The sequence below is a fragment of the Dictyostelium discoideum genome, assembly GCF_000004695.1.
Source record: "Dictyostelium discoideum AX4 chromosome 1 chromosome, whole genome shotgun sequence".
Taxonomy (NCBI): Eukaryota; Evosea; class Eumycetozoa; order Dictyosteliales; family Dictyosteliaceae; genus Dictyostelium; species Dictyostelium discoideum.
Window position 1 is genome coordinate 3,256,409 of NC_007087.3, and position 17,604 is coordinate 3,274,012.

At 21.5% G+C, this 17,604-nt stretch overlaps 11 protein-coding genes and 1 non-coding gene across 12 annotated transcripts; 5 read left to right on the forward strand and 7 right to left on the reverse strand.

Annotated features, from left to right (window-relative positions):
- Positions 1 to 206: 206 nt before the first annotated feature.
- Positions 207 to 656, forward strand: DDB_G0269660 (hypothetical protein; the record flags this gene model as incomplete). The annotated part of the gene is made up of 2 exons (XM_641067.1): positions 207 to 257; positions 522 to 656. 2 exons carry the CDS (start codon positions 207 to 209, stop codon positions 654 to 656), a joined length of 186 nt encoding a protein of 61 aa, XP_646159.1.
- tRNA-Ile-AAU-5 lies at positions 397 to 469 on the reverse strand. The gene has a single exon. It is a non-coding gene; the product is annotated as a tRNA-Ile (tRNA).
- Positions 657 to 763: 107 nt separating the features above from the next.
- DDB_G0269662 (hypothetical protein) lies at positions 764 to 1,258 on the forward strand (the record flags this gene model as incomplete). The annotated part of the gene is made up of 1 exon (XM_641068.1): positions 764 to 1,258. One exon carries the CDS (start codon positions 764 to 766, stop codon positions 1,256 to 1,258), a length of 495 nt encoding a protein of 164 aa, XP_646160.1.
- A 1,994-nt stretch (positions 1,259 to 3,252) lies between these two features.
- On the forward strand, positions 3,253 to 4,977 carry DDB_G0269228 (phosphatidylinositol-specific phospholipase C X domain-containing protein; the record flags this gene model as incomplete). Its single annotated transcript, XM_641069.1, has 1 exon — positions 3,253 to 4,977. The coding sequence occupies one exon, from the start codon at positions 3,253 to 3,255 to the stop codon at positions 4,975 to 4,977; it is 1,725 nt and encodes a 574-aa protein (XP_646161.1).
- Positions 4,978 to 5,240: 263 nt separating this feature from the next.
- Positions 5,241 to 6,722, reverse strand: tubB (beta tubulin; the record flags this gene model as incomplete). The annotated part of the gene is made up of 2 exons (XM_641070.1): positions 5,241 to 6,301; positions 6,416 to 6,722. The coding sequence occupies 2 exons, from the start codon at positions 6,720 to 6,722 to the stop codon at positions 5,241 to 5,243; spliced, it is 1,368 nt and encodes a 455-aa protein (XP_646162.1).
- A 2,165-nt stretch (positions 6,723 to 8,887) lies between these two features.
- DDB_G0269664 (hypothetical protein) lies at positions 8,888 to 9,795 on the forward strand (the record flags this gene model as incomplete). The annotated part of the gene is made up of 2 exons (XM_641071.1): positions 8,888 to 9,358; positions 9,454 to 9,795. 2 exons carry the CDS (start codon positions 8,888 to 8,890, stop codon positions 9,793 to 9,795), a joined length of 813 nt encoding a protein of 270 aa, XP_646163.1.
- Positions 9,796 to 10,898: 1,103 nt separating this feature from the next.
- Positions 10,899 to 12,397, forward strand: cf45-1 (component of the counting factor complex; the record flags this gene model as incomplete). The annotated part of the gene is made up of 7 exons (XM_641072.1): positions 10,899 to 10,989; positions 11,051 to 11,135; positions 11,237 to 11,326; positions 11,410 to 11,587; positions 11,760 to 12,015; positions 12,100 to 12,201; positions 12,306 to 12,397. 7 exons carry the CDS (start codon positions 10,899 to 10,901, stop codon positions 12,395 to 12,397), a joined length of 894 nt encoding a protein of 297 aa, XP_646164.1.
- Positions 12,398 to 12,657: 260 nt separating this feature from the next.
- On the reverse strand, positions 12,658 to 12,997 carry DDB_G0295751 (hypothetical protein; the record flags this gene model as incomplete). The annotated part of the gene is made up of 2 exons (XM_002649150.1): positions 12,658 to 12,901; positions 12,990 to 12,997. 2 exons carry the CDS (start codon positions 12,995 to 12,997, stop codon positions 12,658 to 12,660), a joined length of 252 nt encoding a protein of 83 aa, XP_002649196.1.
- Positions 12,998 to 13,756: 759 nt separating this feature from the next.
- DDB_G0270600 (hypothetical protein) lies at positions 13,757 to 14,822 on the reverse strand (the record flags this gene model as incomplete). Its single annotated transcript, XM_002649151.1, has 2 exons — positions 13,757 to 14,524; positions 14,607 to 14,822. 2 exons carry the CDS (start codon positions 14,820 to 14,822, stop codon positions 13,757 to 13,759), a joined length of 984 nt encoding a protein of 327 aa, XP_002649197.1.
- Positions 14,823 to 15,426: 604 nt separating this feature from the next.
- Positions 15,427 to 15,672, reverse strand: DDB_G0270602 (hypothetical protein; the record flags this gene model as incomplete). Its single annotated transcript, XM_641074.1, has 2 exons — positions 15,427 to 15,599; positions 15,669 to 15,672. 2 exons carry the CDS (start codon positions 15,670 to 15,672, stop codon positions 15,427 to 15,429), a joined length of 177 nt encoding a protein of 58 aa, XP_646166.1.
- Positions 15,673 to 16,011: 339 nt separating this feature from the next.
- DDB_G0270604 (hypothetical protein) lies at positions 16,012 to 16,353 on the reverse strand (the record flags this gene model as incomplete). The annotated part of the gene is made up of 2 exons (XM_641075.1): positions 16,012 to 16,255; positions 16,346 to 16,353. 2 exons carry the CDS (start codon positions 16,351 to 16,353, stop codon positions 16,012 to 16,014), a joined length of 252 nt encoding a protein of 83 aa, XP_646167.1.
- A 589-nt stretch (positions 16,354 to 16,942) lies between these two features.
- Positions 16,943 to 17,428, reverse strand: DDB_G0269666 (hypothetical protein; the record flags this gene model as incomplete). The annotated part of the gene is made up of 2 exons (XM_641076.1): positions 16,943 to 17,143; positions 17,240 to 17,428. 2 exons carry the CDS (start codon positions 17,426 to 17,428, stop codon positions 16,943 to 16,945), a joined length of 390 nt encoding a protein of 129 aa, XP_646168.1.
- Positions 17,429 to 17,604: the final 176 nt, after the last annotated feature.

Sequence of the window (17,604 nt, forward strand, 5' to 3'; positions counted from 1 at the left end):
TATTCGTTTTAGTTGTGGATTAACTGAGGATCTTTAATCAAAGATATTTTAAAGTTTTTGATTTTATAGATGTAATCTAGCGTGGCTGATTTGTACCATTTGGTAGTCTAATTCTTCATTTTGAACTTTGATGTCACTGTATAGTTGATTGCAAATCCAGATCCAGACTTGATGTAGTATTAGTGCTATAATGTTTTTATATGAAAATGATTTGGAGAGATCATAGTTTGTTTGGTGTTATAAAGCAATTAAGTGAGGTTTATGAATATTATTAATTTTATGATTATTAAAAACTTATTAATATTAAACAATGTAATTCATTTCAAAATCTCGAATGTGGATTTTGGGTAATCGATCCAACGATCTATCATTCGCCTTGCAAAAAAAAAAAAAAATTGCTCGATGCAGGGATCGAACCTGCGACCGTGGCGTTATTAGCACCACGCTCTGCCGACTGAGCTAATCGAGCCATTTTGATATTTTAGAAATAAAGTTACTCTATAAAATTAATAAATAAAAAGAAAGGAGCAGAAGAGACTATGAAATTGGAGGCCTGCAACTCTGGAATATGGCAACCAGATCCAATGCCCAGAAAGCATGGATATACGAACAATACCTCAGAGAAAAAGACGACCAGAACTGCCCTCCACATATGAAAGCCTGGAAGTTGTTGCACCACCCAAGAGAGCGAATTACTCTCAAACTAAACCAAGTCAAACCCAAATACAAAAACAAACAAAAATTAAAAGTAATCTATAGAAACATGATGGATATCAAATACAAGGGATGGAACAAACACCAGCCAACAACAGGTCAAAAACTGATTCAAAAGAACATTAATCACCCAACTCTACCATTTAGAGAAGCCAGATCAATAACAACTATCAAAGGAAGAGACTTAGCATGGAGGTATCTACTCAAGGCACTTCCAAAACACCATGTGGAGAATTGCCACTCATGTAAAGAAGAAGAGTCGTCTATGCACATCTTCTTCGAATGCAAATCAATAAAACAGGATATCGACTCAATCTATCAAAAGGTCTGTAAAGACTCTAACAACACTTACCACGGTCCATGGAGCGAAAAAGTTCTCGGAAAACTACTCACACCATTCTCATCAAATCTGATAGGAGCCATTATGGAATCGATATGGTACAGAAGAAACCAAATAAAATTCAACGATAACACTACAATAATAACAGAGAACCAAATAATTCATAAAATCAAAGGCTTTCCAGCATTTGATGTGAATCCTTGATAGTGAGTTTTCTTTTTCCGACTTCCAGACTTCCATATGTGGAGGGCAGTTCTGGTCGTCTTTTTCTCTGAGGTATATAACACCAACTACTCATAAAAAAAAAAAAAAAAAAAAAAAAAAAAAAAAAAAAAACTATAACAATAATAATAATAATATAATAATAATAATAATATAATAATAATAATAATAAAAAAATAAGAATAAAATAAAAAAAAAAAAAATATAAAAAAAAAAAAAAACTACAAATAAACTCTCCTAGAACACACTCAAATTGAGTGATGTTATTAAAAAAAAAAAATTAATAGATATTAAATATGCATATTACATTACTAATTATAGTTGACACACATTTAAATAATATAATAATAATAATAATAATAATACTGTCAGCTCATTATGAATAATATAAATACTAAAGAATAATTTTATAAACAATATTGAATATTATAAATATAAATTAATATTAAATAAAGATAACAAGGTATTATTCAATTATATAATTATTAATTATATATATTTATAAAGCTAACAAGCTTTATTACATTTTGGTCAGTTTTTGCTTAAAAATTTCCGCGACAGCATTTCCAATTAAAAAAAAAACTTCTGTGTATTCTAAAAAACTAACCCTTTCAGAGGCCCTGTAAATACATTACAAATAAAAGAGATATAGCGTCTCAAGGAGAAGCAACTAACAATTGCGCTATTCAATTAAAAAAAAAAAAAAAAAAAAAAAAGTCCTTATATTGAATTTTTATATTTAAATGATTCATAAAAAGCTCCATAAATTTTTAAAACCTTTGTTTTTTTTTTTTTGTTAACTGCAATCTTTTTAAAAGTTGTTATTAAAAAAAGATTAACACTTTATATTCATAGAATTCGATTCGTTATTGTTTTTTTAATATTAAATAAAAATGATTAATTTAATATAAAAAAAAATTTATAGCAAAAAAAAAAAAAAAAAAAAAAAAAAGAAACTACTACGAAAGTTGTTTTCATTCTTTTATTTAAATAATAATTGAGCTGAACTTAATTTCTTTATACTAAAATTTATAAAATAATTTGCTTTGTTGATATTTTGATAAAATTATTCCTAAAAAATTCTATTCTTTTAAAATTCGAAGAACATTACCTCAATAAATAAGAAATCGCTACAAGAATCTTGAAAATATAAGAAAATTTAATCTCGATCGTTTTTTTAAAAAAGAAAAAAAAAACCAACTTATCAAAAAAAAAAATAAAAAAACTGGTATGAATCGAGAAAATGAAAAAAAAAAAAAACTGGTGTGGATTGAGAAAATGAAAAAAAAAAAACTGGTATGAATCGAGAAAATGAAAAAAAATAAAAAAAAATAAAAAATAAAAAAGGTTGAATTTCTTTGTGGGTGTCATCATCCAAGGATTATTTTTGGTCATAGCTTGGAAAACATCATGAGCATAAACAAATCAACTTTTGAAAATAACAGATAATGATAGAAATTTTCGAACCCCAAATTAATACTTCCTTGAAATCCAGAGTTTTAGACCAACTGTTTTTAAGTTTCCCAAAAATCAAAAAAAAAATATTAAAAAAAAAGTTTCAAAAAAAAAAAAAAAAAAAAAAAAAAAAAAAAAATACAAAAAAAAAAAAAAAATAAAATATCACGATATCTATTTGTGTGTGAAAACACCACAACACAACACAATTGTAAATAATCAAAAAAATAAAAAATAAAAAAATAATAATAACATAAAAAAAAAAGAAAAAAAATTTAAAATACAAAAAATAAAAAAATAAAAAAACAAAAAATAAAATAAAAAATAAAATAATTAAAAAATAAATAAATAATTTTAAAATTAAAATTATATAAATATAAATATAAAATAATTATAATAATATAAAATAAAATAATTTTAAAAAAAAAAAAAAACAAAACACACAATCAAAAAAAAAAAAATCTTAAATCAAAAAAATAAAAAAAAAAAATCTCTATATATAAGAAAAAAAGAAAAAAAAAATGTTTAGTTCAATTATGTTTAAAAAAAAACCCAAACAAAACTTAAATGAAAATGAAATAACATCACAATCAACCACAACAACATCAACTTTATCAGATTCAAAACCAAGTGAAAAGAAAATAAAAGATAATAAAAATGATAAATTTAAAATTAATGAAAATGATACAATAGTTGAAATTGAGTGGGAATCTGATATTCAACAAAAATATGATTTAATAGCATTATATGATAATGATACAAATGTAATTGATGATTATATATGGCATTGGAAAATAAATGATGAATATACCTATAATAATAATAATACAAATATAATTAGAGATCCAAATAAAAATTATTATATAAAATATTGGAGAATTGATGACAATAATAATGGAATTAATCATCATCATCATTATAATCATCATCATCATATAAATAATCATCATCATAATCATATTAAAACGAATCATCATAGTCTTCCACCTAATCTTCATTTATCACCACTTCATAATAATAATCATCATCGTCATCATAGTCACCAATTTCCAAAAGTATCAATTAATAATGTTTATAAACAAATTCATAATTATAAATTAAAAAATCATTTTATAAGGCAACAATTTCAAAATAATTCAACAACAAATCAAGATACAATTAAAATTAAATTATCGCATTTTGAAGAAAGAAATCTATTAAAATCAGTAGATTATTCAGGAGAGATGTTTAAACAATACTCAAATTGGATGACAAATAATTGGGAAAGAATTAAAGATAAAATGGTTAGAGACCTAGTTTTACCAGGTAGTCATGATGCTGCAACCTATGGAATTAAATCAAGTTCGTTAAGAGTACCAGGTGATAAAGTACCATCATTTATACCAAATTCAATTGTATCAAAATGGTCAAAAACTCAAAGTGGAAATATATTTAAACAATTAACAATGGGTTACCGTTATTTTGATCTTAGAGTTGCACCATATCCAGTCACTGGTAAATTATATATTTATCATGCAATGTTTTCAGTTCCAGTTTCCGAAGTTTTAGATGATATAGTTAAATTTATAAAAAATACAAATTATTATCAACAACCAAATAGTAGTAATAATAATGATGAAAAACAACAATTACAACAACAACAACAATTATTTAAAAAAGAAATAATTTTATTACATTGGAATCATTTAGGATATTTATCAATTGAACAACATCAAGAATTACAATTAATGATTAAATCCAAATTAGATGGTATGTTGGCAAATAGACAATTAGGTAACAATGTAAAAGTTAGAGAATTAGAATTTACACCAATTATAAATATTTATGATGATAATGGTTTAAAGAAACGTATTATAAATGATGATGGTAAAAAAAGTAAACAACCATTTGATTCAATTCAAAATGAACCATTATTTTGGTACTCCAATAAATCGTTGGTATCAAATTATGATTCAAATCAATTTCATACAAGTAAAGATGTAATATCATTTCTATCAAGAGAAGTTACCTATAATCATAAAGATAGATTTTGGGTAGCTCAATGTATCTTAACAATTGATTCAAAAAAATTATTACATATCACTACAAATTCATTATTGGACTGGAATCATTCTGAATTTCCAAAATTTTTAAAGTTTTTTGAAAATTTGGAAGAAAAAAAAGTTCCAACAAATATTATAATGACTGATTTTTGTACTCATTATCCAATAACTGATTACGCAATTAGAAGAAATATAAATGAATAATATAAATAAAACATATATTAATTTATTTATATTCTTTTTTTTTTTTTAAAACTTAAAATTAATAAATAAATATATATTTAAAATTTTATTAATAAAATAAAGATTTTTTAATTTTATTATTTATTATTTATTAATTTTATATTTGATTTATTTATTTAATTTTATAAAATAATGATTATTTTTTTATTTATTTTTTTTATTTTTTTTTTTTATTTTTTATTTTAATTTATATGTTATTTTTTATTTTTTTATTTTTTATTTATTTAATTTTCAGCTTGTTCTTCATGTTCTTCATGTTCTTCTTGATATTCACCACCATCTTCTTCAGTTTCTTGGTTAGAATATTGTTGATATTCGTAAACTAAATCGTTCATGTTTGATTCAGCTTCAGTAAATTCCAATTCTTCCATACCTTCGAGGGTGTACCAATGAAGGAAAGCCTTTCTACGGAACATAGCTTGGAAGTGAATTGAGATACGTTTGAAGAGATCTTGGATGGCAGTGTTGTTACCGATGAAGGTGACGGCCATTGGGGTACCTTTTGGTGGGATATCACAAATGGAGGATTTAATGTTGTGTGGAATCCATTCGACAAAGTAACTGCTATTTTTGGTTTGAATGTTGTGCATTTGTTCATCGACTTCCTTGGTGAAGATTTTACCTCTAAAGAGAGCAGAGGCAGTCAAGTATTTACCATTGTGTGGATCGGAAGCAGCCATCATATTCTTGGCATCAAACATTTGTTGGGTGAGTTCTGGTACGGTGATACGATTGTATGACGAGGCACCTTTGGCAGTGAGTGGAGCGAAACCAACCAAAAAGAAGTGAAGACGTGGGAATGGAATTAAATTTACAGCTAATTTACGAAGATCAGAGTTCAATTGACCTGGGAAACGAAGACAACAGGTGATACCAGACATAACTGATGAGATGAGATGATTTAAATCACCATAGTTTGGTTGGGTGAGTTTGAGTGTACGGAAGCAAATATCGTGGAGTGCTTCATTATCAATACACATAACCTCATCGGCATTTTCAACCAATTGATGGACAGAGAGGGTAGCATTGTATGGTTCTACGACTGTTAATGATACCTTTGGTGATGGTACAACTGAAAATGTACACATCATACGATCTGGGAATTCTTCACGAATCTTACTAATCAATAAAGTACCTAAACCTGAACCTGTACCACCACCAATTGAATGGGTGACTTGGAAACCTTGTAAACAATCACAACCTTCTGTTTCTCTACGTACAACATCAAGTACTGATTCAACTAATTCAACACCTTCAGTATAATGACCTTTAGCCCAATTATTACCTTTTTTTTTTTTTTTTTTTTTTTTTTTAAATTGATAGTTGATAAATAAAAAAAAGTTAATATTATATATGTATCATTAAAAATAATAAATAAATAAATGAATAAATAACATACCTGCACCAGATTGACCATGGATGAAATTATCTGGTCTGAATAATTTACCATATGGACTGGCTTTGATGGTATCAACTGTACCTGGTTCAAGATCGACAAGTACAGATCTTGGAACGTATTTACCATCTCTAGCTTCATTGTAGTATACATTAATTCTTTCTAATTGGAGACGTTTTAAATGTTCGTCTTCACCACCAGCGTGGAAACCATCGCTTTGGATACCGTGTTCTTCAGAAATTACTTCCCAAAATTTGGAACCAATTTGATTACCACATTGACCTGCTTGAATTTGTACAATTTCTCTCATTTTATTTTGCTATATATTGTTTTGTTTTGATGAGGAAATAAAAATATAAAAAAAAAAAATTAAAACTAATCTAAATAATTAAAAAAATTAAAATTATTAAATTAGTATTATATTATATTTGGATAAATATAAATATGAAAAAAAATAAAAAAAAAATAAAAAATAAAAAAATTGAAAATAAAAAAAAAAAAATTTATAAAAAAAAAAAAAAAAAAAAAAAAAAAAAAAAAAAAAAAAAAAAAAAAAAAAGGTTATGTGTTGATATAAATAAACCATGATTTTTCTTATTTTTTTTTTTTTTAATTTTTTATTTATAAAAAATTGATGAATTATTGTTATTAAAATAAAATAATTCTTTTTTTTTATTTATATTTATTAATATTAAATTTAGTATTTGTTATTTGGAATAACTTACTAAATTACAAATTATATTAGTTTAATGTATAAAAAAAAGGTGAAGGTGTTGGTGATAAATAAATTTTTAGAAAAAAAAAAAAAAAATTGAGGAGCAGGATCAAAAATTAAAAAAAAAAAAAAAAATTGAAAAAAAAAAAAAAAAATTGAAAAAAAAAAAAAAAAAAAAAAAAAAAAAAAAAAAAAAATCTTTTTTTTCAAATTTTTTATAATAAACCACTGATAGGCAACCAAAAAAAAAAAAAAATGAAAAAAAAAAAATGAAATTTTCCCGCGCATATTTTTTTGAGGTTCAAAAATAAAAATTTAACCCACAAAAAACAATCCTATTTTAACCCACTCGTTAATATATCTTTTTTTTCCAATCAAAATACTAATTTTTTTTAATATATATCGAGTATGAATTTTTTTTTTTTTTTTTTTTAATTTTTTTTTATATCATGTCAAAAAAAAAAAAAAAAAAAAAAAAAAAAAAAAAAAAATAGATATTTTGATCAAAAAAACTTTTAATTATTTCCCTAAAAAAAAAAAAAAAAAAAATCAAATGACGTGTTATTTAATTTTTTTTTTTTTTAATTTTATTTTTTTTGAAAATAAATGGACAGATCTATTATTATATTTTAGAGAAATTATTTTATTGTTATTTTTATTATAATTTTTTTTTTTTTTTTTTTTTTTTTTTTGGCAAGTTTTTGTAAATATAAATAAATAAATGTTCAGTCATATTTCACCCAATTTTTAAATTGATTAAAATGGAATTAAAATATTATTTTAAATAAAAGTATTGATTTTAAATACAATTTTAATTGAATTAAATTAATGAATTAATTATTTTCATTCTCTTTAAATAAAATTAAATTTTTAGAATTCTTCTTTTTTGGTAAAAGTTAACATGTTGTTGGGACATTGGTTAAATTAAAATTATTATTTTTTTTTTTAATATTTTTGGATTTCAAAAAAAAAGCTGATATAATCTTAATTTTTTAATTATTTCTCTCATCCAAATGATTTTAAATTGTTTAAAATTTTAACTTTAATCATTGATTTCTTTAAATTGTAAATATAAAAAAAAAAAGTTGTCCAGTTTTACATTATAATAATAATAATAATAATAATAATAATAATAATAATAATAATAATAATAATAATAATAATAATAATAATAATAATAATAATAATAATAATAATAATAATAATAATAATAATAAAATTTTATGACATTTATCTCTAAATATTATTTTTATATAATAAAAAAAAAAAAAAAAAAAAAAAAAAAAAAAAAATTTCCATATTTTTTTTAGTTTTTGTTTTTTTTTTAAAGTCATAAAAAAGATTTAATTTTTTATTTTTTTATTTTTTTAGGACAATAATTGTTTAATCCTGTTTTTTGATTAAAAAATAAAAAAAATGTTTTTGCTTGAATTTTAGTGACAACACAACTCGAAAAAACGGGATATTTTTTTTTTAAAAAAAAAATTTGGAAAAAAAAAAAAAATATTAAAAAAAAAAAAAAATCAAAGGTTTTATTTTCACCCCTCAATAAAAAACTTAAACATACAAAGTTTATTTAAATAAAATAAATATATAATAAATAAAATAAAATAAAATAAAATAAAATAAAATAAATAAAAATAAAATAAAAATAAAATAAAATAAAATAAAATAAAATAAAATAAACAAAAATAAAAATAAAATAAAATAAATAAAAATAAAAATAAAAATAAATAAATAAAAAAATAAATAAACAAAAAATGGCATTTGACGAAAAACAAACTCAACAACAACAACAACAACTACAACAACAACAACAACAACAACCAATTTATGCTCCACAACAACAACAACAACAACAACAATTTATGGCACCACCAATGGCAATTGTTCCACAAGTTGGACAAATGGCTAAACATAAAATTCAAGCAGAACATGAATGTGGTTACAATGTGACTGGTTTTAAAAATTGTTACCCATCTCAATTATCAAATAATTTATCAAGTGAAGAATATGCATTCATTGTTGAAAAATTAAATAGATTAATACATAGTTTCAGAAAAACTGGCCTTGTCATTACTTTACTCTATATTTTCGTTCAATTCTCTTTGGTCTCTTTATTAATTTTCGGTTCAATGGATAATTCAATGGCTTTAATTGGTTCTTACATTGCTCTCAATATATTAGTAGTAATTATCTATATTATTATTCTTGTTACAAGAAATAGACGTGTATGTATTATTTATTATTATTAAAAAAAAAAAAAAAAAAAAAAAAAAAAAAAAATTTTGTTTATTAATTTTTAAATAATTATAATTATTATTAGTTTGTAGAAAGCTTAAAATGTACTGTATCAGAAATCAATTCTCAATATACTAATCGTAATATTAGACTTGAAGCTTATAGAAAAGTTGCTAGACGTGTATTCATTGTTAAAGCAAGAATTTATTATCCACCAACTTTAGTCTTCACACAAGCTCCACAAATGTATAACTATCAACAACAACCACAACAACAATATTATGCACAATCTCCAGTTTACCAACAACAACAACCACAATATGTTCCACAACAACCACAACCACAATATGCTCCACAACAACAACAACAAACCTATGGAGGTTATACTTTAGATGACAAAACAACCGACTCATCTCCACTCATTTAAAAAAAACCAATTTTAAAAATAAGAAATCAAAATAATATCAATAAACTAATCACATGTTGTGATAAAGGAAATAAAAAAAATAAAAAAAAAATATTAATGTATAAAAAAAAAAAAAAAAATACCATTTTAAAAAAATTTTGTTTTTTTTAATTATTTAATTTGAAATGAAAAAATTTCTTTTTATTTTTTTTTTTTTTTTAAAAATTAATTAATTAAAATTGAAAAAAATTAATTAATATCGCAAATGCAGAATAAAAAAGAAATTTATTTAATGGATGAATTTAGTAGTGGATTTAGGAGATATTTTTATTTATAACAAATTTCATTTTCAGATAATATTATTTTTTTAATTTTAATTTTAATTTTTTTTTTTTTATTATTAGTTAAAAACATAAATATGATTGTTTATTTTATAATTTTTAATTTTTAATTTTAATTTTTTATTAAAACCAAAATCTTTATATTTTTATCTTTTTTTTTTACTTTATTTTATTTTGTTTATTATTATTATAATAATATATAACAACAATGAAAAAAAAAAAAAAAAACTTTTAAATGTTTCCAATACAATATAAATTAAAATATATTTTGTGAATCTTTTTTTGTATGTGTAAAAATTACAATACACAAAGTTAATTATAATTCAATTATTCATGGATAGGTCCTTTTTTAAATATTTTTTTACTTTTTTTTAACAAAACAAAAAAAAAAAACTTCACACAAAAAAATCTGGCAGATTTTTTTTTTTTTTTTGGGAATCAATTAATCAAGTTTTATTTTTATCTTTTTTTTTTTTTTTTATAAAAAATAGATATTTTACATCCTGGTTAATTTTTATTTTGTTATTTTTAAAATAAAGTGACTTTCCTAAAACAAAAAGTGATTTTTTAAATTTAAGATATTTTGAGAGTGGAATTGGAAATGGTTGACGATTATTCTGATTTTTTTTTATTTTATTTTATTTTTTTCAAATATTTTAATTTTAAAATTTATTTTTAAATTTTATTTTATTTTTTTTTTTTTTTCAAAACGAAGGATAAAAATCCCATTTTCAAAATGATTTTTTTTTTTTTTTTCATTTTTGATATTGCTCTTAAAATAAAATGAATAAGTTAATTAGTTTATTACTTGTATGCTTAGTTGCTATTGCATTAGTGAATGCTGATTGTGCTATCGATTTTGATAGTGACACAGGTAAATTTAAATTAAAATAAAAAAAACAAACAAACAAACACTAACTCATTAAAATATTTAGTAAACTCTGTTACATCTAGTGATTGGAGTTGCTTAGCTGCTAGCAATGATCGTGTTATTATGCAAGTATTTTCTGGTGGTTATGGGTAAATATTATTCTAAAAAAAAAAAAAAACAAAACAATTTTAAAACATATTTCAGTACTAATACAAAAAAAAAAAAAAAAAAAAAAAAAAAAAATTATTAGATATACTTCAGGAATTGCTTCTGCAGTCCAAGGTGCCCAAGCAGCTGGTATTTCTACAATTGATCTCTATGCATTCTTATGTAATCAATGGTAGGATAATAATAATAATAATTATTTATTTATTTTTATTTTCTTTTTTCCTAATCTTTGTTTTTTTATTTTTTTATTTATAGCTCAGGTAATAGTCCATCATCTTCAGCAATCCAAAGTATTGTATCTCAACTTCAAAATGATGGTGTTTCATACAATATGTTATGGATTGATGTTGAACAATGTGATGGATGTTGGGGTGATTTAGGTGACAACGCAGCATTTGTTCAAGAAGCCGTTGAAACTGCCCAAAATCTTGGTGTAAGTTTATAATACTATATTAATGAATATTATAGTGTCGGGGGAACTCAGGAGAGGAATAGAAAGAATTGAGATTTTAAATATTGGTAATGGATTTCAATTAACCATAGGATACAATTTTATTATTTTATTATTTTATTATATTATTATTTTATTATTTTATTTTTTAAAGGTTAATGTTGGTGTTTACAGTTCAATTGGTGAATGGAGTCAAACTGTAGGTAATTTAAGTGGTTTAGGTGTTGACTTATGGTATGCTCACTATGATAATAATCCATCATTCTCTGATTCAAGCTTTTATGAATTTGGTGGTTGGACTTCACCAACTATGAAACAATACGCTGGTAATGGAAATGAGTGTGGTGTTAGCGTTGATATGAATTTCTTTGGTTCTGGAACATGTTCAGCATCAACTGGTTCAGGTTCAGGTAAATTTTTTTTTCTATTTTTTTTTTTTTTTTTATTCTTTTTTTAAAAAAAAATTACTAACCATAACAACTCTTGGTAATCAGGCTCATCATCAGGTTCATCATCAGGTTCATCATCAGGTTCATCATCAGGTTCAGGTTCATCATCAGGTTCAGGTTCATCATCTGGTTCATCATCAGGTTCAGGTAAATTTTTTTATTTTTATTTTTATTTTTATTTTTATTTTTATTTTTTTTTTTCTTCTTTCGGCAAACGATTACTAACCGCAGCAACTCATTACCACCATCAGGATCAGGCTCATCATCATCAGGATCAGGCTCAGGTTCAGGTTCATCATCAGGCTCAGGTTCATCATCAGGATCGGGATCAGGTTCATCATAAGCAGTTGAATTGGATGTTAAATAAATTTTAAAATTTAAAAAAAAAAAAAAAACAAGGATTATTACCAATTTTTTAAAATTTAAAAAAAGTACATCTTTGAATGTTGAAAAATAAAAAAAAAGTTAAAATATAAACAATATTGAATAGTAATAATTTTACTTTTATTTTTTTTTTATTTCATTATTTTATAATAATTATATTTTTTTTTTTTTTATTTTTTTAAAATAAAAAAAAATAAAATAATAGGATAGGATTTGCAATTAAGCAGTCCAAACCTTAAGATTTGAAGTACCAATATTTGTAATTGTTAATCTTCCACCACCAAAACTTCTACTGAATTGACCTTTGCTATGAATATCATTATCTTCATCAGGACTTAATCCACATTGAAATCTTACACGTCCATTTCCACCTCCAACAACTTCAACATTAACTTGAGTAGATCTTGGCCATGCCCATGTTGGAACGCCACTTACTTGACTACCACTATTGATATAATACGGACTAATTTAATTTATTTAATGATAAAAAAAATAAACTATTAATATAATAAAAATATTAATTTAATTAAATAATTATAATTATAATTTACCCTGCCATTTTTTTAAATTTAATAATATTTTAGTTTATTTAAAAAAAAAAAAAATTCTTTATATAAAAAAAATAATTGAAAATGTTTGTTAATTAATTAAATAATAATGATAATAATAATAATAAAAAAAAAAAATAAATCTATTTATTTTCATACCAACAAAAAAAAAAATTAAAAAAATAAAATAAAATAAAATATCTTCCCAAACATGTGGACCTTTGATTTGTGTTTTAAAAAGAAAATGAGTGTTAATGAAATAAAAAAAAAAAAAAAAAAAAACTTGGCTATTTGTTTTTTTATTATTTAATTTTATTTAATTGTTACTTTTTTTTTTTTTTTTTTTTAACAATTGAAATAAGGTATATAGTTATAAGATTATATCTCTTCAAATAAATTAACTTTCAGAGATTATTAAATTTAACAAATTGAATTGAATTAAATTGAACTTTTATTTTTTTTTTTTTTTTTTTTTTTATTTTTTTTTTTATTTTTTTATTTTTTTTTTTTTGGTCTAAGTACAGTTTCACAACTTGGTCTACGTTTGTATTCACAATGATGATCAAAAGTCTTGAGTAATAATTCTGACGTTGTTGCTGAACTGAAATTCAATGATTCTACTTAAAAAAAAAAAATGAAATTTTAAAAAAGACAAGATAATAATAAAAATAATTAAAAAAAAAAATAGATTTATTTTTTTATTTTATTATATATATACATATTTTTTATATATATTGTAATTTAACTAAATTGAAACAAAAAATATTAAATTAATTTAAATACGGTATTGGAATTAAATCAATTCTTTGTTTGAGAGCATAAAGGTCAATAGTTAATGGACGAGCATTTGCTGGTGGATTTGGAAAGAATAAAGAGTTTGGTTGAATGGTAATGGTGAAGATTGGATTATTTGGTGTATTATTTGGTGTATTATTATTATGTAAAAAACCTGTAATTGGTGTTTGTTGATTTGATAATCTTCTATATTTATTTATATCACGTGCTGTAAATCCTTCAGAACCAAATGAAATAATTGCTGATGGATTGACAATACTAACACTACCATCAAAAACAACTAAACAAAACTTTTTTAAATTACTAACACCTAAAGGCCATAATTGAAGTAAAAAAACTATGTTTACATCAGTATCAAAATAATCGGTACATTTGTTGAATGATTGAGTTTTAGTTTGTGCTTTATAATTTACTTCAAAGATTAATAAAACACGTCTTGGATATTGACTTGGTACACTTTCATAGCTTCCATCTGGATTATAAACTGTATTCTCATCAATAACAAGATCAGAACTTCCTGAACCAGTAATATGACCTTGAGCTCTGCAATAAATTGATATTAATTCATTCATTTCAAATACTACTCTTCCATGATATACTGATTCACTTAATTTATTAATTATTACTAAACCATTTAATAAAAATGCATTTTTATTATAACTATGATCATTTAAAAAAGTTTTTGAATTTATATTCTTTTGAACTACAAAACCTTTATAACCATATTTTAAAAGTTCAATATTCTAAATTTATTATTTAAAAATAAAAATTATTAATAAAATTAATATTTAATTTATTATTATTAATTTTAATTAAACAACTTACATTTCTAATAAAAATTATTTTCTCTTCGTTGGGTCCCATTTTTGTAATATCTAAATATCTTAAATTGTTCATTTTGATGACACGATGTGAAGGAATTCCATTGACTAAATCATCTTCTACCTTTTCTTTTTCATAATCTGAATTATTTTTTTTAAATTTTGAAAAAAATTTCATTTGTGTATTTGATCTATTTTCAAATCCAATAGAAGATATCATTATTAATATACAATTAATTATACAACAATAAAAACAATAGAAAAAAGAAGTATCATAGAATAAAAAAAAAAGTAAATATAAAAAAAAAAAAAAAAACAAATAATAATTATTAGAATTACATATTTCTATATTAATTAAAAATTTCTAATATTTACCTTATATATATATTTTAAATGAATTGAAATAAATTTGTTTTTGTGAAAAAAATTAAAATAAAAAAAAATAGAAACAATAATTAAAATAAAAAAAAAAATTAAAATAAAAAATAAAAAATAAGATTAACGCAATTTCATATGAAAAACCAATTTTGTAAATGATTTAAAATGGTAAATAATAAAACAAAAATAATACAAAACAAAAGACAAATGTAGAAAAAACAAAAAAAAAAAAAAAATAAAAAAAAAAAAAATAATATTTTATACTGACCATAATATGTTAAACATGTTCTAAATAAAATAATTTTTTTGTTTTCTAAATTTTCTCTATTTTTCTTTAATCGAATTCAATTGAATTATTTATTATAATTCTTCATCATGATTTGAATCTTTAGTACCATCAATTGTTGATTAAATTGAATTGTAGCTAATTTTCTATACAATTCTGTTCACATAATTTTAAATGGTGAACCTTCAAAACCACCATCTTGTTGTAATTCTGATGTTTCTTGTTGTTTTAAAATACCAACCCCAAAATGATCACATTTTAAATTTGAAACAAGAATAATTGTTAATTTACCAGAAATGTAAATTTCATATTTTGAAAACAATAAAAATTTACCTAATGAAAATTGATATTAATATATGTTTGAAAAAAATAAAGATTAAAAAAAAATAAAAAAAAAAACACACATTATTTTTTTATTTTTATCACATATAAACAAATAATGTCATTAAATAATTTAATTAAAATTTATAAAACAACACAAACTCAAACCATTTTTGAGATACAATTGCATCAACAGTATCAAAAAATATTGGCATTAAAATGGGATTGGCAACAATCTATTCAATTGAAACGATTGAAAATGTTGAAAAATAAAAAAAAAAAGTTAAAATATAAACAATATTGAATAGTAATAATTTTATTTTTTTATTTCATTATTTTATAATAATTATATTTATTACTTTTATTTTTTTTTTTTATTTTTTTAAAATAAAAAAAATAAAAAATAATAGGATTGGATTTGCAATTAAGCAGTCCAAACCTTAGGATTTGAAGTACCAATATTTGTAATTGTTAATCTTCCTCCACCAAAACTTCTTCTGAATTGACCTTTGCTATGAATATCATTATCTTCATCAGGACTTAATCCACATTGAAATCTTACACGTCCATTTCCACCTCCAACAACTTCAACATTAACTTGAGTAGATCTTGGCCATGCCCATGTTGGAACGCCACTTACTTGACTACCACTATTGATATAATATGGACTAATTTAATTTATTTAATGATTTAAAAAATAAAATATTAATATAATAAAAATATTAATTTAATTAAATAATTTATATTATAATTTTTACCCTGCCATTTTTTTAAATTCAATAATATTTTAGTTTTTAAAAAAAAAAAAAAATTATTTATATAAAAAAATAATTGAAAATTTTTGTTAATTAATTAAATGATGATAATAATAATAATAAAAAAAAAAAAAAAAAACTATTTATTTTCATACCAACAAAAAAAAAAATAAAATATCTTCCCAAATATGTGGACCTTTGATTTGTGTTTTAAAAAGAAAATGAGTGTTAATGAAATAAAAAAAAAAAAAAAAAAAAAACTTGGCTATTTGTTTTTTTATTATTTAATTTTATTTAATTGTTACTTTTTTTTTTTTTTTTTTTTTTAACAATTGAAATAAGGTATATAGTTATAAGATTATATCTCTTCAAATAAATTAACTTTCAGAGATTATTAAATTTAACAAATTGAATTGAATTAAATTGAATATTTAATTAAATTGAATTTATCATAAAGTGATTTTATAGTTATGAGAGTTGGAAATGAGTAATTCTATTTTAAAAACCATAATCTTTTTTTTTTTTTTTTTTTTTTTTTTTTAACTATAAAATATTGTTTAAAAACATTAAATTTTGATAACATAATTTTATAAAAGTATATTATATTAATGAATTGATGGGATCAGATAAACCAGTATTGAAAGATAATTCATAATAAGATATTGATGAATCTTCATCTTGTATACCCAATGTAAATGATTTGCAATCAATTGGTAAATTATTTAAATTATTAAACATTTTTTTAATACTTTCAACACTCCAAATACTTGTTGATTTACAAGGTATAACAATATTATAGTTCTTTTTTTTTTTTTTTTAAAAAAAATTAAATAGATTAGTTTTTTTTTTTTTTTTTTTTTTTTTTTTTTTTCTAAAATGTAATATTTAAAATCTTACATTTGGATTATTTAAATTTTCAATTGCATGTAAATAAATTAATTGGTCATTATGTTTAAATTCCACTTTATTCCATTTCTTTAAAAAAACTAAATCAACATAAATTTGATAAGCTAAATGAATTTGAATCATATAATGAGTTTCACTATATTTATTCAATAAATCTTCAAATAAATTTTCTAATGACATTTTAAACAAACAAAAGTGGGAGGTTTTCTTTTGTGGTTAACAGATCTGTTGCCGTTGAACTACAATTTTTTTTTTTTTTTTTTGTTTTTTAAAAAAAAAAAATGAAAAAAAAAAAAAAATATTAAAAAAAATAATTTATCATTTTTTGTGTGTCACCACTTTTTTTTTTTTTAATT